The sequence below is a fragment of the Vidua macroura genome, chromosome 7 (assembly GCF_024509145.1).
Source record: "Vidua macroura isolate BioBank_ID:100142 chromosome 7, ASM2450914v1, whole genome shotgun sequence".
NCBI lineage: Eukaryota > Metazoa > Chordata > Aves > Passeriformes > Viduidae > Vidua > Vidua macroura.
This window is the reverse complement of record NC_071577.1, coordinates 34354387-34380092: the sequence shown is the minus strand read 5'-3', so window position 1 is coordinate 34380092 and position 25706 is coordinate 34354387. Positions and strand designations below refer to the sequence as shown.

Sequence of the window (25706 nt, the reverse complement as noted above, 5' to 3'; positions counted from 1 at the left end):
TTTGAAATTACTACAAACAAGAAGGAGTTTCCTTCTCTGCTTTAGCATCCATTCAAACTCTCAATTTCAGAAACAACATCCCTATTGAATTCAGCTAAAATTCCATTTATTATAATCCATTTCTGATTAATGTTGAAAATTAGCTGCTGTACACACTGTGATGAGTTAACCTTAGCTGGCTCCTAAATGCCCCCCAAGTCACTCCATCCTTCCTCTCGTCCTTAGCAATACAGGGGGAGAAAATATGATGAAAGGCTTATGGGTCAAGAAAAGGACAGGAAAGTCATTCATCAATGACCACCACAGGAAGATTAATTTATTTATGGCAATTAGTAGCAGTGTAGGAGAGTGAGAAATAAAACCAAAACTAAAACAATCTTCCCTCAACCCCACTGCTTCTTCCCAGACTCAACTTCACTCCCAAATCTTCTACCTCCTTCTCCAAGTATCACAAGGGATGGAGAATGGGGCTTGTGATTGGTCCCCACTCATGTATCTACTGCTGCTTCCTCCTCACTTTTCTGCTCCAGCATGGGATCCCACCCACAGGATACAATCCTTCACAAACCTCTTCAATGTGGGCTCTTCCCAAAGGCTGAAGTCCTTCAGGAATGGAGTGCCCTAGTTTGGGTCCTACCAGAACACCTGCCTCTGAAGGCTCCAGCTTCCTTCAGAGCATCCATGGGATGCTCCAAGGGCTGCAGGGTGGATATCTACTCCACCATGGTCCTTCATGGGCTTCAAGGGGAGAATCTGTTCACCAGTCTCCTCCCCAGGCTGCAGGCTCTGCTCCAGCACCTGGAGCACCTCCTTGCTTTCCTCCCTCTGGCCTTAATATCTGTGGAGTTATTTCTCCTTCCTCTCCCTCACACCCTTATCCAAGCACACTCGGAGGTGCCACCAGTGTGAATGACTGACTCAGCTTGGGCTGTGGAGGGTCAGCCCTGGAGCTGCCTGAAATGGGCTCTGTCCAGCATGAGGCAACTCATTCTGTTCTCCCAGAAGCCATCCCTGCAGCTTCCTGCTCCAAAACCTTGCCACATAAACTCAACACAAACATGCACTCAGTAGAGTATCAGAGCAGACTTTGATGTGTTCATATCTCCCTAGTTCAATCTAATCTAGTTCAGATTCTCCCTTGGATAACAGCTCTCCTTTACTAAATTTCAGTTTCACTTTGTGTGACTTTTTTTCTTTTTTCCTGGTTTTTGATAGACTAAGATATTTTATTTCCAGTTTCTACTTATTAAACAATGGATACTAGAGAAGTGGGAGTGTTGAAAGTTCTACCAAAGAAGCTACAAAAAGGTAACCAGAAAAAAAATCAGAGCAGCTGATCCCTCAGAATGTATTAAAGTTCAGCTGAAGAGTGAGCAGACAAGGAAACAATAAAAAGCAATGGAAAGAGGTTAATCCAGAGACACAAAAAGGTACTGACTGGCTATAATGAAACAGCACTGAAAAACTTTCTTTACAAAGGGAAAGGGAAATAATGTATCTCAAAATATAGAGATATATAGATATAGCCTTAATTGCACATATTCCTGCTGAACATGAAATGTTCCCATCTCGGGCACTCAGGTGCTGTGTCACTGAGAGCCAGGCACCACCCTGCTATCACACAGCACTCAAACAGCCAAGCAAAGGTCAGCAGCCACCAGAGAGGAGCCTGTGCAAGGAGCAGAGAAGAGAAGGTGTAATACCACAGAGTATTGCTGTGCAGAGGAGGCTGGCAGGAGCGGGGGTGGGTACGACACTGCAGAGTACTGGACAGGCTGGGAGGAAGGCTGCAGAGCCCGCAGAGGCTGCAGAAATAACAGGGTTATGAACAAGGTTAACACCAGAGTAAAAGAAGTGAAAATAAGTCTTTTGTAACAGAGAAAAGCAACTGTGCTCCAGAAGAGCAACTCGCTCCAATCTCAGAAACAGAATGGATACTTCTTTTTTCTTAAGCCTAAGACTGCATAGAATGAAAGCAGAAGTAACTCTGAATATCATAGTCTCCCAAAAGACATCCATTGCTTTATTTGTTACACACGATATTAGCTATGTCAGTAAATTGCTTCTATTTAACATTTACTGTTTCCTTCAGGGAGACTAAAAGCTCCAAATGCATTTTAAACACAAGCTCTTTTAAAGCATATAAAGGCTTTAAAGAATGAATTTACTACTAACCATGGATTCAAACATACTACTTTCATTATTCAACAGTACTAAAGTATTTTCTCTAGATAATTATCATTGCTCATAATATTTCAGGCAGGTTTAATTCCAGCATGCATTGAGAAGGTAATCAGAGAATTAGTACAGAATTTGTGAAGAAAATAGCAAATATTACATACATACTTCTGTGAAATAGAAAGAGTACAAATAAGACCTTTTTCAAAATAGACCAGCTCTAGTGTGGCATACCCAGCTATCTGAACAGGTTTAAACAGGGAAAGCAAACAAACAAGGTAAAAGGTTTAGACGAAGTTCTATAAATAACTTTTTGATAAAATTTAAGAACCATCTGAAAATACCACAGGAGAATACAGCCAGTACCTTGGTGCCTGAAATAGCTGCTGTAAAAATGGAGAACCCATTCCCTCTTCCTGCCCATGCATTTTGCTTTTATTCTCCTTCTAGGGCTGTGGCAGTCTTTAATCTGGCCTATTTTATTAAACTCTCGTACAAGACAAGGATAAAATACATTCTGTACTTGTGTGTCTTGTTTTGTGAGCAGAATATGCTGAACTGCTACTCATGAGATGTTCATGCTGTACCAGTCCTGAGCTTACTCCTACTGTGCCATGACTCCTGCTTGTGCCGTACAGCCCAGGAATTCATCTGGCTGAGAAACAACCCTCAAGCAGCCCAAGGTTCCAGTTGGATTAACTCTCTTCCCAGCTGCCAACTATATTGCTTTTAATGCCTGGGTAACTCTACAGTGCTATCAGGGATGAAGACAGAATCTCTTGTTCTTGGTTACAGAACATCTTCATACTAAAATTCCTCAGTATTGTTAGGAAAAGGCTGCCTACCATGCTCAGGTATAAGCAGAGCTGATAGTTGTGAGGACTAGGAGGGAAAAATCCCAGTTATCTTTATCTGTGTGACTGTTCCTCACATCCACTGCAGAAGAATAAATAACCCCCACCCCTGTTCCCAGAGCTGAGTGAGAGCCCCGGTGTCGCTGAGCACGTGTTTGACAAGTGCACCTGTGAGAGGACGGGGTTTGCTCCAGGCTGGTGCTGGGTGGGGCTGGGCAGGGCTGGCTGAGGTGCAGCTCCAGGCACTTGGGTCCTAACAGGCTGCTGAGGCAGGGGAGGGTTGTACACAACCGGAGTGCCATCGGGATTGAGGAACGGCTGACCTGCCCAGGGAAAGACAACAAACACAGCCAGCTGCACCACCTCAGCTGGGAGAAAACACACAAACATACTTACAGCAGGCAAAATGAATACAGCAATAACATTGAAAAATAAGGGAAGTCATACTGGTTTATATGACAGATTCATGCCAAATGCCCACAATTATAACAGCAATGACTACATGCAGCTAAAACTCAAAACATTGAGGCCAAACAAAGATACCCCAGTCTTCACACAGTGAACACACATAAAAATTTCTTATATGCTACTCATCTTGAAACTTGATTTTTAACCAAGTAGATTGAATATGACAGGAGTAATAAAGGAAAACTCTACTAAAATACTGTTTTAATGATCTTTTAAAAATTTACCTCCTTTAATCAATTTGAAAACCAGTCAGAACACAGGAGAACTTAAAGGCAAATATTTTTTGAAAACTATATAAAGCAATAGCTGCCCTGGTATTCCCATGCCTGCTAATGAGATTGCTGATAAAGGACTCTCTTCCCCTATTCTTAGGTTAATTGGCTTTTAGCTTTCAAAATAATTATTCTCCTATTTAATAATTTACAACCTCAATATTACAGCAGTGGGCCAATGAAAAAGAATTGAAAAATAAACTGCATAAAAGTAAATTATAAAAAAACCCAGTGATTTCTTTGTGTGCCTGGGTTGGAAAAAACCAAAACAAATCAAAGGAACAACAGCCTGCCTGGCAAGGACCTGTGCCTACCTGCTTAGTGACACGTGTCCTGCACTGCCTTATTCTGATGCTTAAAGGGCCCAACACTGATGTAAATCAGAGGAGAGAAAAATTTAAAGATGCTCTTATCCTTTCCAGAAAGATTTAAACTGAGCCTAAAGACTTTGCACCCTGTCAAAGCAGACTAATGCTCCTCCAGACTTGTTCTCAAAGTGTTCTTTGTCTTCTACTAGAAGCTCATTAGACATTAACATAATTATGAAAGACTACTAATGAACTTACCTCTAAGATGACAAATACATTCTCCTCCAAATCCATGGCTATCTATGAAAATTAAGTCCTACAGCAACTCATTTGTAACAAAATTTTTAGCAATTGATTCATATTGAGGAAAAGGAGGAAATGATCTATTTCAATGTTATATCTTCTAGTTAAAGAAATTATTTACTACATTTAACAACCCCAGTGAGAAACATTTTGCTTCAAATATCATGTGCAGTTATATTCAAACATAAGTCCATCTACAGAATGATGGTAAATATATCCTAAAGTATTTTCTTTTCTACAATGAAAACAAGTCATTATACTAAAATTAAAATATATAATTTCCTAAAATTATGCTCTTTTACATAAAAGGTAAATTAATATTTTCAGGATTTCCTAATTTTTAAGTAAAAGTTTGCCCAGAGAATGCTAACTCATTATTTAATCCAGACAAGTTATTACAGATCTCCTTGCATCTACATTATGAAGTAACAATTTCCTACTACTTCCTAAAAAATACCAGTATTGTCCAATTACACCAATACTGATTTAATCCTATTTTAAAGTGACAAGAAGTGCTATTTAGAAATAGCATTTCATTCTGTGCTTCTTTCTTTCACTTGTATTAACTCAGTCTTGAGCATAGAGACGTGAGTATGTTGCATCAAAAAAAAAGAAGGATGATAAGTTCTTTCAAGTCAGTATAAATCCTTTCTCAGGCTCTCTCCCCTCACTGAAACTGTGTTATAGAAGCACTGGAAAGGATGTTTTCCTCTCCTGAAAAAAGCTGAAACAATTAAGTTATTCTGTGTTCTGGATAGTAAATCATATGATTTTCATATTTTGTGCAAGTCACTCATTAAAGTTTTACACGTAAGTTAAAACTCTTCTAGAGAAAATCATGTGAGTTTATTCATTCCTTTGATCCTCCAGTCATGCTTCCTTGTTAAATTAAGTGCATTGAATGAACACAACCACATTAAAAAAATAAAGAGAAAAATAAAGAACAAAGGACAATACTAACATGAAGTCTTATGCAAACACTCGTGCATTTTTTTCCAAGTTCCCCAGTGTAACAGAGACACCCCCAAGCATGTACCAACCTGTTTGAGGGTTGACCAGCACACTGCCAGGCGGGATGCCCGCTGCTTCCAAGGGAAGCAGAAAGAAGCTACTGCTAGCAGCAGGTGCCACTTGCCCGCTCATGCCACCATCAAAGGAAAGAGAGTTACTAGAGCTGACAGTTGGATACACGGCAGACGTGCCAGGGGAGGGCTGGCTTAGAGCTGGCACTGGAAGAGGCTGCTGGCTGTGAGAGAGAGAACCCGTGGAGGACCCTACACTACTAGAAGACTCTGAACCTAGGAAAGGAGTAATGAGAAATTGGTTTTACCTGGAGACAGTAACATCAAGCTCACTTTAAAACATACACTTGTAAGTGCTCACCCTGAAAGCTCAGCATTAAGCACATTATTCACAGCAGCCTTGTCAATGGACTCCCCCTCCATCTCCTCTGGAATACCATTACAAGGTCCCTTCTGTGAACCAAGGGTCAATTCAGCACCGCTTTGCACTGCAAAGTAAGGCTTTCATATCTAGCTTGGTTTTCTGGTCAGAAAATGCGTATCTGTACCTCCAGAATTCATGGAAGTGATTGGTCATCACTGCAAAATGGTGGAGTGGATGCACTGAGGCAGTGAACTCCCAGCCCCAGCTCCCACAGCTGTGCAGGGAATGCAGCTGCAGGGCCCTGCTGTCCCTGTTTATGCCCTGCACACACTGCCTGCATGCAAGCAAGGACCAGTTCCTTTCCACTGCTGGGGGTCAGATCTTCTCTGACTCACCTGCTGGACAGTTTGCACTACACTGAAACCCTCAACACTGTTTGTTTCCTCCTCTGACAATTTGCAAGCTGAAATCAAGAATACAGCTAGAAAAAATGAAATGAGGGTAAGATGGTAGCTTTAGCCTGGCTTTATGCAACAATTCAAATTTCAAAGGAGGATGAAATAGCCAATTGAAATCAGTACCCATTTTACAGATATGAATTACTATAAACATTGCAAGGCAGTGGAGAACCAGACCCTGAGCTTCCTGAAAGCCAAGGCATGCAGCTAAAAGAAATATTCCAAAAGTCCAGTACAGAGAGCTCTGTGGAACTGCTGTTCCCAGATCACCTGACACCTGGAGCTTTAGGTATACCATTTAGCAAAGACTTTGTAAGAAGTCTATGATACTTGCAGTACTTGGAAAGAGAATATAGTTGTTTAAATTTACAAACTCCCCATTAGCAGCCTCTATACAATCTAGAAGAAAAAGAAAGATTCAAAAAGCACTGTGATTGAATTTATGTACTGCTTGAAGTTACTTTGCAATCCCTTATAAAAGTTGCTAATTGTAACCCTTCGATTTGTATTTACAAAGAGAGCATAGCTTGAAGCATTGGCTTTTTTTATTGCTGAATGAAGTGAAATCAAAGCTATTAATTGTAAACTGGGTGAGACAGCACATCCCAGCTCAGTAAAACCATAATTGCCTGAGCAGAGTTACTTGGATTAATTTCCAAGTGTGTTCACTTCTAGATTATGCAGGGAAGTGAGGCTGAAGCCATTATAACCAGAGCCAATTACATCCCTGAACAATGTGAACAACCCCATGTGCCAATCACCACAACCTGGAACTGCATGAAGCAACAACCATCAACGTGGGCATTCCCAGCCTGGAATGTCCAAATTCTCAGAATGCCAAAATAAAGACTCCAGCAAAAATTTTAAGAATCCATTTATGTTCTTGAAATTTAGCCAATAAAGATTTCTAAGAATGTGTTTTATTGTCAGGCTGCAGTTTCTTTTCAAGCTGTGCCAAATCGCATCACTACTGCTAAATGGAATAACTCCATATGATGGCACAATTTTACAGCAGAAGTACCTTGAACTGTTTTGGGTCTTTTTTAATACAAGTATACAATGGACAAACAGAATTTGTTACTGTTTCACTGCATTAATATATAGCAGTGCGGCCATATACCTAAAAGGTAGTAGTGGTTTAAGGAAAAGCAAAAAATTTAAATAGATCCTCTTTAGCAACCAGTTTTATAAATAAGATCAAAGCCAATTCTAATAAGGTAAGCAATTATATTCTGCTTTTTTATAGTTCTGTTTCAAATTCTGAAGCAGCCACCAATAATGCACCCATGTATTACAAGCCTGAAAATTCTCCAGAGATTAGCAACTGGAACAAATTATGTTGGCATTTGAAATACAAATATCTACTAAATTTCATTTTGACCCACAGAAGATTCATTCCCATATTTTCTGAGATTTTGTTTTCACATTAATTACAAGTTAACCCCCTTTGAAATCCTGACTCTTCTTTTTCCCCAACATTTTTGAATTTGAAAATTAAACAGTGAACTCCGTTCCACTGACCTCATTTCTCAGCAGTCTCAAAATTAAGTAAGCATTTGAGCCATATTCATTTTGATTTAACAAAAGAAAGAGAACACAATAAAAATAACTACCAATTCATAGGCTTCAATGCTGTTTTATCTGAGCTAGTAGGATAGCAATGCAGAGTTTCCTAAGATGGTGCAATGCAGTTTTGCCCCACTGGAAATGGACCCCAAATATTTTATACTAAAATATTTCTGGTAAAAAGTGTTTTCAAACCCCTTGCATGAGATGGAAGGCTTTGAACTTCAAGCCATCTACAATGCACTTGAAAATTCTCCTTCCAAAGGCAGAAGTTTTCGCCGCATTTGTCACATTACTGCTCTAGGGCTGGGTCTGTAGATGTCCAGGGTCATTGCAGCCCCTGTATCCCGGGGGAATGGGATGCACGGAGCCTCCCCACCGGGAACACCAGCCATGCCCACCCAGCTCAGCCCCAGAGCCTGCCCCGAGGCTGCTGTACCTGTCTTGGACAGCCTGCCCGTGCTCTTGCTGCTGCCAGAGCTGTCCCCGCGGCTGAGCACCGAGATGCCGCTGAAGCTGCTGGCCTTGGTGACCGCGGGCTTCAGGTTGCGCAGGGAGCTGTCGGAGTCGGTGCTGCTCCAGGGCCGCGGCTCCGTCTCCGTGCTGCTCTGGTGGCTGTTGGCCGATCTCCCCGATGCCTCCTTATTGATTCTGCAAGGTACAAACTGAACTGTTAGCACAAGCAGTGCTTGGAAATGAAGGGAAAAGAAAAGAAAAGAGAAAAAAAAAAAAAAAAAAAAAAAAAAGAAAAGAAAAGAAAAGAAAAAACAAGAAAGAAAAGGTAAATGCATGCAGAATACTTTGGGTTTTGTTTTTTTTAAAAGAAAGCTTCAAATACCTAAGTATCTGTCGTCTTTGTTGTGTACTATTAGTTTCCTCCTCCTGGATTCTGTTGACATTTTAATAAGATAGCTTAATATTTATTAAGAAAATAGGAAGACAAAACAGAATTAAACAGCAAATTTTCTTACCTTTTATCAGTGAAATAATTCTCTTGGGAACACAGGGACTGAGGGGCAAAGAAGTGCAAAAATTAATATGAATGGCATCTAGAGCCCCTACTACACAGACACACAGCAATCTTCTGCATTATACATAGACTTCTACAGCACCCTCTTTATATTAAGCTGCCTGAAAAACTTTACCTGTTGGTGGATAATTTCCATAAGGAAACAAGACAATATAAAAAGGCCCACGTGCAGAAAATCAAAGTGAGCATGAGGATAGTTAAAATGCTGCTCAGTTGGATTCTATCAGACTTTTTCTGAAGTTACAGTTCTTTCACTGGGCCTTTGGTGCCTTCTGTCACTTGCAGCTGGTGTGTGATTCCCAGGGCTGTCACAGCACCTGAGCTGCCTTGTCTTCTGGGAAGGGTGGAGGGGGAAAGGCCACTGCTGCTGCAGTAACTGCTCAGTGCCCTGGGTACCAGTCTGGGTAAGCTACAGAGCACATGGAACAGAACCAAAAAGGCTGCTCCTGACTCAAATTATGCTGTCCTTGACTGACTCCCAACATCTGGCACAAGCTTCTAAGGGTGTAATACATAGTAAATTAAGATGCAAAAGAAAAATGTAATTTTATATACAAAAGCCCGTTCTTCTTGTGTGTAACTAAAGTGAACAAAAAAAAAATTAGCCTCTCTTCAGAATCTGGTTTTGGATGTGTAAGAGTTATAGATAAATGTCAGAAGTGGATTATTAAAAGCAACACATTTTTAAAAACATATTTGTTCTGTTTTACTCAATATAATCACTATTTGCAATTGAATTGTAGCCTGTAATGTTGTCCTGCAGAGTATCTCCAGTCAGGAGATCATACTGCTAGATTCCTGACAGGAATTTCACATATGCGACCTCAAATCATTTTACTGTGACCACTCCTAATGTGGTTGCTATAGATACAAGCGAGAAAATAGGTTTTTTTTGGTTTTTAATTTGCTTGGGGTTTTTTCTTCTTTTAATTATTGCTCTGAGCAAATGATTGCAGTACCAAATCTCTGTAACTTAAATTGCAGTGAGGGGCAAATCAATGCAAAGGGGGGAAACACATTGCACTCAGTAACGCTAGAGAACACTCCTCAATAATTCTTGGGTTGTTTGAGTTTCGTACAGCAGCGATTAGAGAAAACAGAAGATTTCTCACTAACTGCAATATCATTTAAAACTCAGGCCACACTCTCTTATCTGCCCAGTGTCATTCAGAAACAGAAGTTTCCTGGACAGCCACCTGTGCATGTATGTGTGTGAAGGGCTCATAGAAAACAGTGCCAGACTGGTTTTGATACATACATCTTGTGCAAATATCCTTTCTCTAGCTCTCTGATATTCTTCTTCACGTTCTTCTATGGATTTACTTCTTCTGTCATCTTTTAATCGTATTCTCATCTAAATTAAGTGGTACAGTGTTATTCTACAGAGCAAAACAGTAAGAAAGCACAGTAAAACACAGCAAATGGAAGGAATAAGCCATGTCTGCTTTACCTGGTTGTCATCTTTGTCTAAACTAGAGTTATCTCTCTTAAGGATGTACCGCTTCTGGAAGTCATCGCTCTTCTCATCTTTTATATGCTCACAAAACTTTTGGTCAGGTCTGAGAAAAGTTGTTACAAAGAAAACATTTATGGTTTTGTAAACATACTGTACACACAGTGGAACAAACTGAAATATTTTCAAGAATAATTTAAAATATACTTAATATTCTAACTGAAATAATAGATTTTGGTTGTCTGGGCAATGGAAAAGATGAGGTGCACCCCTGACAAGTCCTGTCCTAAGGCATAACAAACCTGCTTTTAAAAACCTCTTCCTCCTTCAAAGCTTTTGCTGCAACTTCCAGTTAAGGTGGGGAGCAAACCACATGCCCTTGGGGAATCAGAAGTGCTTTTGAATCCCAGCTGGTGCCATGCAATGGATATTGGGCATGCATGGAAGTGAAGACAGGTGTTTGCCGCTAGAGCCGCAATACCTCACAGTTCATTTCAAGGGAAAACAGAAGAAAGAAGGTAGAGGAGAAAGCACTGAAACTTAGAAACTTCTAAAACAAAATTAAGTAGAAATGAGTAAGAGAAGAACAGTATAATGCAGGCAAGGAAGAGCTTCACACAGTCATAGGGAGAGAGTGAAGCAACAGATTATAAATATTGCTTTGGTATTTTATCTACTTTGTGAAAGAAAAAGTGGTATTTTGCAAATCCTTTTTATTAAAGAGGGATACCAAGTAGCTGAATAATAAAACTACTGCTATTGTAAGAGAAGAGCTCAGACAACCAGGAAATATTTGTCTAATAGAGGACAGAATAAATGTATGCTCTTCTCTATTGCTGTTATTTATCATTACCTAGGACTTCTGGATGGAGTGAGGAGAGCTTTTTCTACAAAACAGCCAGCCCTGCCTATTGGGTACTGGCTGCCCAAACATAATTAGCAGGCATTTCAGAGAACCTTTAGACTGTCTTACCTCTTTCTTTTAAAGGTCTCTGAATTTAGTGCCCTGCAATCACCAACTCCCACTCCACTGAGACGTGCCAGTGTGCACTGGGTGGTTGATGTCAGTAACATCCCTGCTTGGCGAGGGAGCCGCGAACCTGCCTATGAGGAAAAGGTAAGTTTGGCTTTATTCCACATGGAGCAGATCTCCAAGGTTTTCTTTCTAAATTCTTATTTTGTATCCAAAGTGATTTAAAATAAGAATATTGAAAACATCAAGAATCTTTATGTCTGCAGGTTAGATGAAATGCCTGCTAATTAGTAACTACACCTACAGGGGCTTCCAGAGGCCACAAGCTATTAAAATATGGTCTAAATTTTTTTTAAAAGCATGAAAAAATCTTTTATTAGTTCTTATTCCACAGTTGAAGTGGTAGACTGAAGCTTCAGTCTAGAGATGCTGGTAGATGCAAAGGCAACAGAATTGAAATGTCTGGCTTTCTAGGTCAATTTAGATATAGATTGTACAGCCAAAGCAAAAACACATACATAAATAATACAAGTATTCAATATATATTTAGACTCCCTATGTATTTCTAAAACGTCTGAGGACAAACTGTTTACTTAAGTGAAATTTCAGTGTGGCATATCACTTCAGTCCTACTGACTCCAAAACAGGGTGGATAATTAGATTTTTTTCTCCCAAAGCTATAAAGAGTGTACCTAGAGACTGAGAATAGGATATGCAGGCACTGTAAACTCCTGTTTTCATGTTCAAGACCAACAAAAAACAGCGTCAGGCAAATGCTCTAAGTTAAAACTAGAAACTAGGTGGCATAAATATGTCAACACATTAGACCTTTGTCTTTTTGAGAGAGAATGAGGAGACAGAGCAAGTGCAGAGAATGGAGAGAACAGCTGGGTCCCTTGAATGAAAACCTCAATTCCGCACAGGTTTCAGAGTTGCTGTGGCCCCAGTGCTATCTTCTCTGCAATATGGATTTTCCTGGGGGTTTCTCCAAGAACTTCCCCAGCCCTCCCAGTAAAGCAGCACACCATGGCTTGTTAACCCGGTTGACATTTCCACTGATATCTGTCTTCACTACTGTGTTTATTTGTAAGGCCATGAGAGCTCTGTAAGCAACATTATTCCAACAGAAGAACTTTAACAGCTGAATTTTCCCAGTAGAATTTTACAATACAAAAGCCACAGTTGTGCAAGTCTCCTCCCTTCACCAAATCAGAAATGACCCTGTTCTAAGATAAGAGCTGGCTCTGCTATCCAAAAGAAACAAAGAATGCACTTTGTACACTTTACTGGTGTAAATCTTTAAACAAATAAACAGTTGCTATAAATTCGTATTTCACAGAAACAAAATTAGCAATGCATCTCTGCCAGAAAAGCAACAAAAATTAACTCGGAGATAACATCCTTCTTTCCCCAAAAGAATTCAAACATGAAACAAATCACATTATTACACAGCAAGAACATAAAGAGCTCTCAACTACTTCTCCTTGATGCCTGTTCCCAGTGAGGAGACAGAGCTCACCTGCTACAGCATCACTGCCTCACACATCCCAGGCGTTAGAGCTACGCATCAAAAGGGTTTTTCAAGGCTTTGACACTTACATTCTTGTACTGCTAGTTTTATTTACTATGACTGACTTCCCACTCTGGTCCACGTTGTGCTCTAATCCAAAGTAAGCAGCTACCCTGTGCAACAGCATTCTATGGTAAGATGTCATTGGGGGAAACTTTTTTCTTGGTACTCTGGAAGAAAGGAATAGTAGCTTTATTAAATAAACAGGAACACTCTTGAATTCTTTTTTCCTATGAGAGTACAGTACTTACTCATTATTACCAATGAAATCTAAAATTTCCTGTTCTAATTTCAGCAGCATCATTCTGTCCCTGAAAATAAAAACACAGCAACTCACATATGAGACACTCCAATAACTGCAGTTGTATTCATCTTAAGAATACAGAGACCAGAGCTGTGATCAAGGGATGATGGCAGACTGGAAATAGGACCAGCAAGTGTCAAATGCAGAATTTTTAGGACAAAGCATTCTTTTTTTGCTATTTTGTATTGAACCATGCTGTTTTGCTCTCAAGTATCGGAGTACACAGATCCTCCAAGAAGTCCCTGCCCAGGAGGCTCTGCAGGAAGTGCAGTCATGGAGAGAAGTCAGGCTCTAGGAGGAAAAGCAGGGCTGAGGTTGTTCCTTGTTGGTTGGTGTGGGCAGGGAGTGTGCAGAGGCCTCAGCTGGCCCTTGCATTGTGAAGCACGTCAGGGGATCACTGAGAAAGTGATGGGGCACATCATCAACAACCAAGGGCTTAAAGCTGGCACATGTGGCAATGTGCTGACGTATTAGAAATACAAAAAAACTAAAACTCAAGGTGGTAGGAAGGAACATTGTTCCTGAAACTGCTTACACCAGTTCTAATAAACTATTGAGATGCAATGAAATCCAATGATGCACAGTTCATAATCTGTGCACATCAAGTAACCAAGCTTCCCAGTCACTGTGCATGGAAACACATGGAGATCTTCACTTAAAATTCCTTATTTCTACTGGGATGCTTCATGGCTTCAAACAGGAAACATCTACTAAGTCTCACAGAGGTCTGTGCTTTCTAATTTTACTCTACAGGACTATGGCTTTGGCCATATGATGGCTCATGTCACATTTATTCTGAATAAAATGGAATCCAAATAAATTATCACATTGGAAGTCCTACCTATAATATGAATGAATAACAAATAGCAGTGAAATTGCTTTTGTGGCAGAGCACAAATGCACCAAGTTAATTTCTTGCCTTTCACTACAGCCACAGAGCCAGCACAAAACCCCAGTGAGGGAAAGAACAAACAAGACAGGGACAGACTGCAAACCTCAGAGCAAACAGAACCAGGTCAGTTCTGTTGCTAACAAATGATGGACTTGGATTAGGTCAGATTTGGTTTCTGATGTGCAGAATGAAAATCTCTAACTACAGTTATATGGTACAGCTTAAAAAAATGCCTTTATCTATAAATTCAGTGCAAGACAGATTAGGGCCAGAGAAGGCAGTTTGGTCTCTAACAAGCAGGTGCCAAGACAGTACAAGGTTTAGAGACAATGTACTAAAGCCCATTCAGGGAGAGAATTGCACACAGACTGAACACATCATTTGCATATTAAGCATTAAAAGCATTTAAACCACTCTTCAGTGTCCTGAACCTCTGCTCAAAAAGCAAACCAATTACAGTGGTGTTTTAGACAGTCTGTGCAACAGAATCTCACCCTGAATAACTGACACGGGGGATTAGACATTTAAGAGGGGGAAAAAATAAAACCACAAACAAAAAAAAACAGATAGTGTGATGCCTTAGGCAACAAGAAGAAAGAAAAACAAAGAAAATTGACATTATTGATTCTTACCTGGGATTGTTTTTTAATGTATTTACTAAAAATTCATGAAGATCTATACCAGTGGAATCTGTATACTCCTGGCTGGAATCTAAGGGTGAGGTGGGAGAGAGCAAAATTACACACTGAAGAATCTGTTTTCCAATTATTGCTGAACACACGATATATGGATCAATACTATATAACCATTAAGTACATTACTGCCAAAATTAAATGCTTCCAGTTTCCAGGAAAAAGGTCCACAAGTCAAAAACAAAACAGAAAACCTACCACCACCCACTATCCCCTCATTCAAGGGTAATGCAGAAGCTGAAGTTTCAATAACACCACTATTAACAACTGGCTGTATGTTGTGAAGCAGGTAATCACCTTGAGAGACCTGATTTACACCAGCCTGCCACATTTTCTCACTATCCTACACTGCACTGTGTGTACACATCTGTGGAGCAGCAGCAGCCCATTTACTCAACTATTGGATGTTGCCCAAAGAAATTTTGTAATTCAGAATGTAACAGTTTAACCTTCACAAGGTGGTGCTTTGCATTAATAAAAATCCTTGTTCTTTTGGGCTTTGTTTGCACAACATCATGTTTAGATGTTTCCAAAAGAAGTCTCAACCTTCCCCCTTCTTTCTGGTTTCAGTGAAGGAAAGTATTCAGTTACATACTATCCCCTAAAATCTGTCCCTGAAAGGAATGATTTAACCCCAAATTTTCCCTTACATGAGCACCTTTGGGTTCCAGGTACTAGGATTCAAACCAACAGCTGTTGGAACAGTATTTTTGGAACTACATGTCTTCCAAGAACTACTTATGTGTTAACCTAGTCTCAGCTTAGTTAGGCATAACTCAAACTTATGCCCAAGGTCCCTGCTCTTCCAGCTGTCCAGAGAGTTTAAGTGAAACCAACCAAGTCTGAGCATTTATGGTTTGGAATTACTTTTGATTCTGAAGAGGAGAAGGCAAAAAAAGGCTATTCCTGGTAAAAATGTCAAGATTCAATAATTATTTACTTCAATTTTTCTAATTTGCAAGTGAGCAACGATTTAGTTATAATTACTAGAACTGACGCTAAAATTCCATAATTTTCTATTTTGGCATATCCTACACTGGGAAGTAATTAACCTTCAGAGAGTGGTTGAATTCAGAACAGCCACCTCTACCACAGGCATTTTGTCACTTTGCTCTCAACCCCCCATCATTACCTGTTGGGTATTTGGGGGTGGTGTTTAAGGCATCATTTCAAAGACTGAGATTTATAAATGCAGGTTAAGTTCTCCATCCCAGTGCTTTTTATTTCACAAATACCTGGCTGCCAGCTGGGACAAGCTGCACAGAAATTCCACACGAGGAATGCCTTATGGAATTGTGGGACATGAGATGGACAAGTGCCACTTGTCTCAAAAAGAATTCCAGCTCTAAAGGTATTTCCTATACTCTGTCTGATCCAAGATATTTATGTAAACATTGTGGATTTTTAAAGCAAGAGCTGTAAAATGATTTGCCAACTTAAATGCATAAAGTCTTCTACCTGTAGGAGGCATTAGGCAGCATGGACATAAACTGGTAGCTTATGTCATTGATTTCACAGCTCTCTTTCAGATTAAAACCCAAAGATTTTCAGCACATAGACTGTAACTCTAATCCAGAATGCAGGAATATTTAAGTGAAAACGTAATACTTGTCCTTTTTATTTATGTAGTTCTACTCTTACTCCAAAGCTTTACTGAAAAAATTCTAGATACTATCAAAAGTAAAATAAACAAAGGAGAACACTGATGCCTGTTGAATGAGGACCAGAAAAAGTACAAAGGGAGCTGTGCCACTCTCACTTCAGTTTCACAAGTCCTGTAACAACAAAGCCCAGGAACAAGACAGGAGCTTCCACTGACTCGTAAAGTCAGCTTAAAGAACCCTTGGACACAAGTGAGACAACACAGCTGGGTTTTTATGCTGCTCTGCACAGTCAGACAGGACAGAAAGGAAAAGCATTTGCTGGAGTGTTTGATGAAGTCTCTAAAGCTCTCTTTCCTCGGGGACCAATTCCTCCTCTAGCTCAAAGGTGTCTGATCTATTTGCTTCATTTGCAAATAAAATTTTAAAAAACCCCGCAATGTTTATGCAATGAAGACCTAGAAGCAGAAATGTATTTTCATATGTTCTTTATCTTTACAGTATATTGAATAACACAAGGAGAGAGAACAAACCTCTTGACAACATTTTTCTGGACAACTTATCACTGGATTTTTCCTTTTCTGACTCATCTTTTGCAGGTTTTTCTTCTTTTTCAAAAGACTGTGACAACTGGATCTGAATTTTCTCCTGTCAAAAAGTAAAAATCAGTCACCACACAAATTATTTCAAACAATACCTGCAGGAGAACTGTTCATGACTATATTACCTGCAAAATAATGAAGCAACAACAAAAAAAAATTGTTTACATATTCTTTCTGATTCCCCATGTGCTCCATGTGACCAATGAAATTATTTCTCAGTAAATCAGAGTGTACAGAGAAGGCATAGAAAGGATCACAGACATTTTAGAATTTACACACACTTTTGCTATTGCAAAATGAATTCAAAGTATCTTTCTCCATACATGTAAGAAAATATTCTGGTTTTCAGATGTATAAATTTTATACTGCCTCTATATTTTTAAGTCATGTCTCATCCACAATGCTTTTTTCATCCCCATTCTTCACAGTTCTTTACTGTAAAAGCTTGTTTCAAGTTTTTATTTGGTGCATATAAAGAAAAAACAAAACAACCCAAAAATTTCTAAGACCAGCATTTCCAGATCCACAAAAAAGGGAAATATTTACAGTACAATATATCAAAGCAAAGTTTGCAGACTTGTCATCAAGGCATAGTTTCATAACTTCCTGTGTATTTTGATAGAGTAGCTTTGTGTGCAATCACCTCAAAATCCATGGTTTTATACCAGTAGGTGAACTATTATAAAACCTGTTTCTCTCTGAAATCAGCGACATAATGGTCCCCTAAATACCCTGAACAGTACAAGACTGCAGTTTGTTTTTCATGCCCCTTTACTCTTTCAGGAGGTTGTCAGTGGAGGACCAACACATTCCAGACAGCCAGAGCCGAGGAGTTTGGGAGCAATGGAGTCACTGTACCTGAGGGACTTCCATGGGAGCAGTGGCCAAGTCCTGTCAGAGCCAGACTCCCCTGTCACCTTTTAACTCCCTCAAATGACAATTCTGCTCCCCTAGATGCCAGCTGAGTCCTTACTGTCACCTCCACATTCCCGACAACATCTAATCCTTCCCAATCCGGAGAACTGCCCCTCACTCACTCTTGCCTAGCCCTCTTCTGCCCTGCACCTTAATCCTTTCCCACACAAGTCCGCACTCTTCCCTCAAACCCCTTCTTACCCACATCCAGGCTCTTGCTCTAAGCTCTGCTCTTGTGTCATTGCACAGCCTTGATCTCACCCGTGGAATGCAGCCAGAGTTAAATTTAGCCAGGATCCACCAGGCTGGAGCCTGTTCATGTGCCCAGCCCTCAGCCACTCGTGCCTGTGCAGGCACAGGGGGAGCCCTGCACCACCCAGGCTTTGCCCAACAGGAGTTCCCATCTGCAGCTTTGGGGCAACAACTTTTTCAAATGATGAAAAAACAGTCATTGAGAGTTTTACCAGCTCTCCCTTTCATTATGACTTTTCCCCACGATAAATGTTCAATTAAACTTCCTAATTCATGAACACCCACTAACAACAACTCGGTGTCAATGAAGCCTTCTCAGCTTTGGACAGGATCTATAACCATATCTGATAAATACTAAGCCCAGTCACCAGCAAGGACCTCTCTCATCTGATTCTCTCCTAGTCTTGAGAATTCACCTTAAGGAGTCCAGAACAAGTCTTTGTATTCCTTGCCTCATAAACCTGTGTGCAATTCTAATGAGCAATTGATTTGTCACTACAAAATGTTCTACACTCACCATTCACCAACTAGTGTGCAACCTTTATTTGAGAAAGAAATGTTTCTGTCCTATTAAGAAATTGTTCCTGACTTGGATTCACCAATGTGTTATCCTCCATGTTACAACAACACTCTACAAAACTATCAGTAAATTAAGGAAATTTTCATAGTCTGATGTTTCTTCACTAGAAAAGTGACTGCAACTTCTAAACTCATTCCAAGTAATGCACACAGCAATAGTTTAGTCAAAGGATCTCAGCAAGTAATCATTTTCATACTTACTTCCCCAACAAGAGCTAAAAAAAGGAATCACCATCTGAACAGCCAGTTCTGCTACTACCACCAGCTCTACTTCAAAGTGTGATGCACCAGAACTGGGTACCAAAGGGCACTTTCTTGTGATTTCATGCTATAAAAACTGTAGCATCTAATTAAATATGACCTACTTGACTAGAAAGCTGCTGAAAAATCTTTTAACTTCTCTTCCCCTATAAACTCTCTTAATCCCACCCTGTTTGCAGCAGGTCTCTGCTGGCATTTGGACTGAACAGACTCCTAGCCTGAACTCTGATCACCCATCCCAAGCCATCATTGTAGAAGAGGAAATTGTCACCAAATTTTGATTAAACAAGAAAAAGCCAAACAAACAGGAAAATGCTCCAAACCATCAAAACCTGATTAATCCTGCCAGCTTAATACGTTTGAGAAAAAGGTAAGAATATTTCTCAAAGGCCTACATGCTGAGGCTGGGCTTTCTATCAGAAAAACCAACATAAGTCTATAGAAACTAATGTTACAGCCCTTGCCTTCTCCTCCCACTCCCTGTCCATTGGGTTATTTTACTTTGCTTAGAAAGTTCAACTTTTTGAAGATTTATTTAATTGGTACTCATAATAACAACTGTCATTCATATGAAAACAGCTCTTCCTTAAAAAGGGCTGAACTGCATCACCCTTTGCTAGTGCTTGTACTTTGTATTAGAACATAGAGTCAGAACAACCTGATGTTTACACAAATGATGGCAAGAGAATATAGAGTTAATGTTACAAAGATAAAAGATCAAACATATCACAGTTATGTTCTTCCCCTCACAATAAATTTGTAAGTTCATACTTTCACAGTACCTTTTAGTAAAGGGCTGCCAGTGCTTTTTAACAAGTATCAAAAATATGCAAGGCTCTTATCTGGGTTTCTCAGGGAGAAGCAGAATCTTGCTTCATGTTGCAATTGAAAATAGAAACCTAGATCAGAATATAAATTCATCTGCTTGAGACAATTTCTTTGGTCTGTCACCCTCTTCCATCACAGCCTTCTGAGGAGAAGCAGCCAGTGGTGCCTTGCTAAGTGCCTCCTGCACCCCCCTGTGTCAGGAATTTCACCCTGCTGGAGCTGCTGGTATGAAGGGGTGACTGATGAACAGTCACAGACAAGACCATGGAGTTATCCCCAAACTCACACCACTCCCTAGTTAAGTACATGTATTTTTCATCCTATCAAGCCTAACACTTTCTAATAATTGAAAATTGTGATTCTTCAAATATCACCAGCAACATTATCCTGAATTTAATTTGTCCTGTTTCTTAAAACTAAACTGGAAGCCACCTTTTAGTTGCAATCATGGATACAATGAAGCAGTGACTCTTCTAGAATCAGAGGTGATTCTCCTGCTGCCAGAGACACCTGTGCAGGTAAGGCTCTTCCTTCTCTGAGCCACTGGAGCTCCCACACATCCCAAGCACAATTAATGCTTCAGAGTGTGGGGCTGGAGGCATACTAGTCCCAATTGCAGCAGCTGATTGGCACATATGAAGAGCTCTTCCATGCTTTCCCAAAGATAGTTTGGGAAAGGAGGCAAAATGGATGAAGAAATTGCCCGTGTGAGTTGTTACAGAGGGTCATGGGAGACCAGTGCCCCACAGGATTGCACTCCAGCATCAGAACTTGTAACAGATTCCCACTTCTAACTCTCCAACACATTTCTCCACCCTCCAGGGAAGAACTAAATTTGTTCTTGCAATCATTCTCTGCACAGCTATTGGGATTCATAAGCCATTTCTTCTACATTACTGCTTCCAAAGAAAACTCACAGCTAGCTCTAATTTTATTCTTAAGGCAATCTGCTTTCTGGTATTCCTTTTGTACAAACTTACATTATCACACAATCCAATTCATTCTGCAGAAACAGCCTTGACATCCCTCCTGCTGCTGCAAGGATTCCTTTCAAGGGCCACCTGGCAGCACAGAGCTAGGGACAGATTCCCAGAGGACTTGGCCACAAATGCCACCTTATAAATGTCTGACTTTAAACCATTCAACACATAGTCTTGTGTAGTGCTGGAGGTTGGAAAATCCTAATGCCTCTTATGTTGAAAATACACCATGGATAATTAGTCCACCAAATCAGGTTTCTGTCTTCTTGTAATTTGCTACAGTGACTGACAAAGTTAAACCCCACTGCTTCAGATTGAACAACTCAGCCTGACCTGATCTCTCAGTCTATTTTGTTATCTTATGGGAAACATTACAAACGGACTGTAAATCATTGTAAACATCAATAACTCTTCTGTTGGCTTTTAATCCTTTACTCTACAACCTATTCCAAACTATGACTTAGATTTTCACCATAGTAGCAGGCCGAGTTTCTGAATTCCTCTAGTCAGCACTTCAAATTCTGGTATATTAGTAAAAGCCTACAAAAATAATATTTTCTTATCTTTCCAAAGGAACAAAGCTGCCGCAAACCTGGAGGGTTTCAGTCCAAACCTACTGTTTCAGTCTCAAAAAATTTTAATTAGCTTGACAAAAACCTACACGAGCTCTCAATGTCCATCTTTCCTCAGAACTGAATTATCACCTCTCCAGCTAAACCCCTTCACATTCTGCTTTCTACTGCTTCCTTCTTAACCAAAGGGAGACTTTTCACAAAAGCACAGTTTAGAAGCTTTTCAATAACAGCAAAGACCCATTTCTGTTTTGATAGGCATGAACAAACCCAGCATTTTGATAGCCCTCACTCATCCACAGAACTAAAGCCAGCGGTAGGGTTTTGCTCTGAAAATACAGACTGGTATGGAGGTAAAGTCAGGAAACATGGATTTTGTTTAAATTCTCTAAAGTCATTTTACATATTTTGTTCAGCATGTAGGAACTTCTGTAAGTGTGTTCCAAATTTTAATAGATTAATTCAGATGTACCTCAGGCAGGTATTACAGAGCTACCAGCAACTGGGACTAATATGCAGAAATTCAGTTACACCAGAAATCACAACTGTTTCCATTTTCAAAATGTACAAAGACAATAAATTAGGCTCCATACTAATCAGTGTTTCTATCTTACTAATTACAGACAGCACTTAAGCAGTTGAAGAGTCCCTCAAGTGCACTGTTGGACTAATAAGTTAAAAGAACTGACAAACCCCCTCTTTCTGCCCACAGATATCAACTAGGATAGCTCAGAAAAACAAGGCAGCAAATTCTGCACCTGATATTATCACCTCTATTAGATCAGTAGTAAAAAAAAAAAAAAGAAATTAAAACCAGATGGTATCCACATATTTAAAGAATACCAACAGACTTTTTCTTTTGAAAAAGAAGTTACTTGAAATTGTTCCAGAAACTTCAGTAAGGTGATTTTTACCTGGAGGTCCTGGGATATTTCAGCTGTGGGAGGTGGTGGATATTCTTCACATACAGCAAGGCTCCGAACTAACTTTAACTTTGTGTTTGACTAAAGGAAAGTATGTAAAATTAAAATCTATGGCTTATAAAAGATAATATATATATACCACAAGCCATTATTTTTTTCATTCATTATATGAAAAACAAAATGGCTGAAAACAGCATTTTTCATGTTTTCAATAGAATAAATAATTCCCTTTAGGATGAAAATACCCAGGCAATTGCAGCTTTTGAAGGCACTACCAGAACAATAGAGCACATCTAAAGAAAAGTAAATAAAATATTGGGAAAGTGTTTCTCTCCATAACAATAAAAAGCCACCAAAAATATAAAAGCCACCAAAATCACAAAAGCAAACAACTAGGCAAGACAAAAATCCAACAGAATAAAACAAAGCTACAATGCCAAAAAATAAAAGTAAAGGCACTTTCCACAAAGTAACGAAGCTGCACCAAGCATGAAGGGCTCCCTTCGCATGCCAGCACACCGGGCTACCGTACCTTGGACCTTTTGGCCGTCTGTCCAAAGGACTGCGCTGGCCGCTGGCGGCAGGCACAACAGAGAAGGGTTACATTAGCTCAGAGGCACAAGTGTGTTAATGCAAGAGTCTGTACAAGAGAAAGCTTTGACAGTTAGCACTGACACGGGCAGATCTGTGAAAGGAACAGCAGGTGCTTTGCGCTGACGGATTCGGTGCTCTGCTACTTTCATCAGGTTTGTCCTTGATTTCCCTTTTTCATTTATCAACAATAGATATCAGAGCACTTTTACAGGAACCAAGTATTATCCTTGTTCAGTGGCATCCAAGCAGTTTACTCTCTCAGCCAGCTCCTACACTTTCAATTCTTGTTTCCTAATTTCCTTGGCAACATGACATGGTTTTTATAAATTTTCTTCCTATTCCTGAAACCTACCTCGAAGAATGATATTAAAAAAGGAAAGCATTGCCTCTACCAAGGGAACACATAACAGATGATGACCCATCATAAGCAGCTTAAAACACACGGGGTTTTTTCCTTTCATCTTGGGACCTATACAAGTATATTTTAAAATGGGCTACTGATCTTTTTTTTTCTCTTTCATTTAGTAAATTCATATGAATTAATATGCTTTTTCTCCTTCCAGACCCATTTTAGTAACTTATTATGCAATAATTTGCTTTTTCCTCCCAAAGCCCTTCTTGTATTACAATTCTTCCTTAAAAAAAAATTACCAGGCTTTTACTACAGTATGCACAGCTGAAAGGTACATTTGAATCAACAAAAGCATTTAATGATTTGTTAACTGCATAGTTAAAACTAACTCAATCCTCAGTGCCAGTAGCACAAGAATAGAAACATTTAGAGTAGCATCACGTAATTTAAATACTGGTTTCCCTGGAGAACTAAAACTGATGATTAGACAAGCTTTTAACAGAACAGGTTTTACTGAGCACAGGCCTAATATTTGTAAGGAGAAATTAACATCAGTAATGCAATTTCAAATGTTGTTTAACGGACAATATTTCCTCCTTTAAAAAGGAAACTGAATAGAAACTCCACTGGAAAACTCCATTAATGCAGCTCTCTTTGCCTTAGCTCACAGGAGATGTCTATCGAGTGCCTGAACTTCCTAGCAGGGCATACAACATCACTAAAAAGAAACCTCACCTACAGCAAAGAGCTCTACCATGTAAAGGCAGAACTGCTTTTTCTCTCATTTTCCTCAAGTCCCACATGTCTATTTTGGATGTTGCACCAGCTTAGCTGAGGAGCAGCAGAAGGGGAGCTCATTTCACTATGTAACAGAATTTTAAATAGCTGCACTGAAAACTAACTGAACTCACCACCAGATTTTTAAAGGAAGCTTGCTGAGATTTTGAGCAGTAAAGACAGTTCAAATGCTTTCATACCTGGAACCATTCAGATTCTGAGTTTTGCTGTTTCCATACCTGGAACCACACAGAGACTTAGAGTTTTTCTGTTATGTGCATTTTTCTGTTTCCCTCATCTCCTCTGAAAGCATTCCTTGCATTCTGAAAGTTGGCTCTGCATACCCCTGGCAAAGTTTCTATTACACCAAGCTACTAAATTTCAAAAACTGGATGATTTCCCAAGCTCTTATCAATTACTCCAGCCTCAATCAGCTTAGGTATGTTCAAATCAAGTAGTGCAAATTTAAAGTCACATCAGGACTCAGTGGAGTCCTCAAGAGGCAAAAGAATCTATACTCAGGCAATTGTTTATCTTTTGCAAAATTTTGCAAGCTTTGAAGCCAGTACATAAGCCAAAAGAATATATGGAAGCAAACACCCCAGATCCAGATTTTATGTACAAGAGGGTACAAGAGGGAATTCAGTTATACAGGACATCGAGCTACTGCTCACTAATTAGATAAGTCACACATTTCAGTTATTTTTAAGAGTGATTTAAAAAGAAAGAAGAAGAAATGGTTGCTGGGACTAAACACCAATAATACTGGGGAGAGCTGGGTGGCCACTGTAGGAGGGAGATTTTCCTTTACAGATGAGACAAGTATAACTCCACCTATCCTATTCAAACTTCTCATCTAGAAACAACTACCCTGTACAACACTACTGTGATAGGTATGGACTCCTGGCTTCCCTGTGTGACTTTAAGGATGTCAAACCACAAAATTTCAATTCCCAAGACCCAGCTGTGACTGAGCAGTGAGCACCACACACAGGTCAGGTGAGAAGCACTGGAACACAGCTGGAGGGGCCAGACTGCAGGAACAGCTCAGGTGAGCACAGTCCGATGGTGCAAGGTCTGGCCTGGAAGTACAAACCCCAAAGTCCTCTGACACCACCAGCAACTGCACTCCCAGAGCTTGGAGATGGGTGAGTACAATCCAATGATTCCTTTCTTGGACAAAACCACACTGACAGAGGATGACACCACTTCCACTGGAATTCCAGGACAGCAGGTAGCCAATGCACACTGTAGCTGTTAATGCACATTATCTCTCTTTTCAGGCCCATGAATTTTATCTCCATCCTAATTTCTCTGCATTTATCAAGTTTTGCTCCTACAGAACATCTTTATGTTCCCCATTTGTGAAAAATAATTTCTAGCTCATTTAGAATATGCAATCCTTGGTGAGTGCAAATTAGGCAATTTCTTTATATTTGCAGCTCTCAAAGATTTCACGGCCTTAAGAAAACACTGTGTTAATGAAAACCCTATTTATAGCCATCATGGGCAGGATTTCAAGACAGTGTTTAAAAGCAAGCATTCCAAATAATTGCATAATGAAAATAATGATTAGGTTCTTGCCTTTGATAAAACCCCACCAACACAACTTTTAAGACCAGCTACTATGCTACATTTCCAACTGCAAAATAAAAAGGGAAGTAAGACAGCCTTTATCAAAAACATATAAATAACCAGGTTTTCAGTAGGAGTATTTGCCTACTTTATTTTTTCCTAAGTACCTCACCAGATCACACACAAAT

General features: G+C 39.8%; 1 protein-coding gene across 9 annotated transcripts in view; it reads right to left on the bottom strand.

Moving 5' to 3' along the window:
- Positions 1–25706, bottom strand: part of R3HDM1 (R3H domain containing 1) — a 77926-nt gene that overhangs the window by 18692 nt on the left and 33528 nt on the right. For 4 of the 9 annotated variants that reach the window (XM_053982242.1, XM_053982241.1, XM_053982243.1 and 1 more), the window contains 14 exons: positions 22753–22794; positions 22212–22301; positions 16842–16956; positions 14648–14726; positions 13071–13130; positions 12849–12989; positions 10274–10382; positions 10082–10177; positions 8765–8802; positions 8632–8682; positions 8233–8444; positions 5424–5681; positions 3201–3355; positions 1704–1805 (listed from right to left, as the gene is read on the bottom strand). In XM_053982242.1, coding sequence (XP_053838217.1) covers positions 1704–1805; positions 3201–3355; positions 5424–5681; positions 8233–8444; positions 8632–8682; positions 8765–8802; positions 10082–10177; positions 10274–10382; positions 12849–12989; positions 13071–13130; positions 14648–14726; positions 16842–16956; positions 22212–22301; positions 22753–22794 — 1548 coding nt within the window. Of the gene's footprint in view, positions 1–1703; positions 1806–3200; positions 3356–5423; positions 5682–8232; positions 8445–8631; positions 8683–8764; positions 8803–10081; positions 10178–10273; positions 10383–11249; positions 11392–12848; positions 12990–13070; positions 13131–14647; positions 14727–16841; positions 16957–22211; positions 22302–22752; positions 22795–25706 lie in introns of those variants that run through there. The other 5 variants (XM_053982247.1, XM_053982244.1, XM_053982245.1 and 2 more) reach the window with 5 other exon arrangements.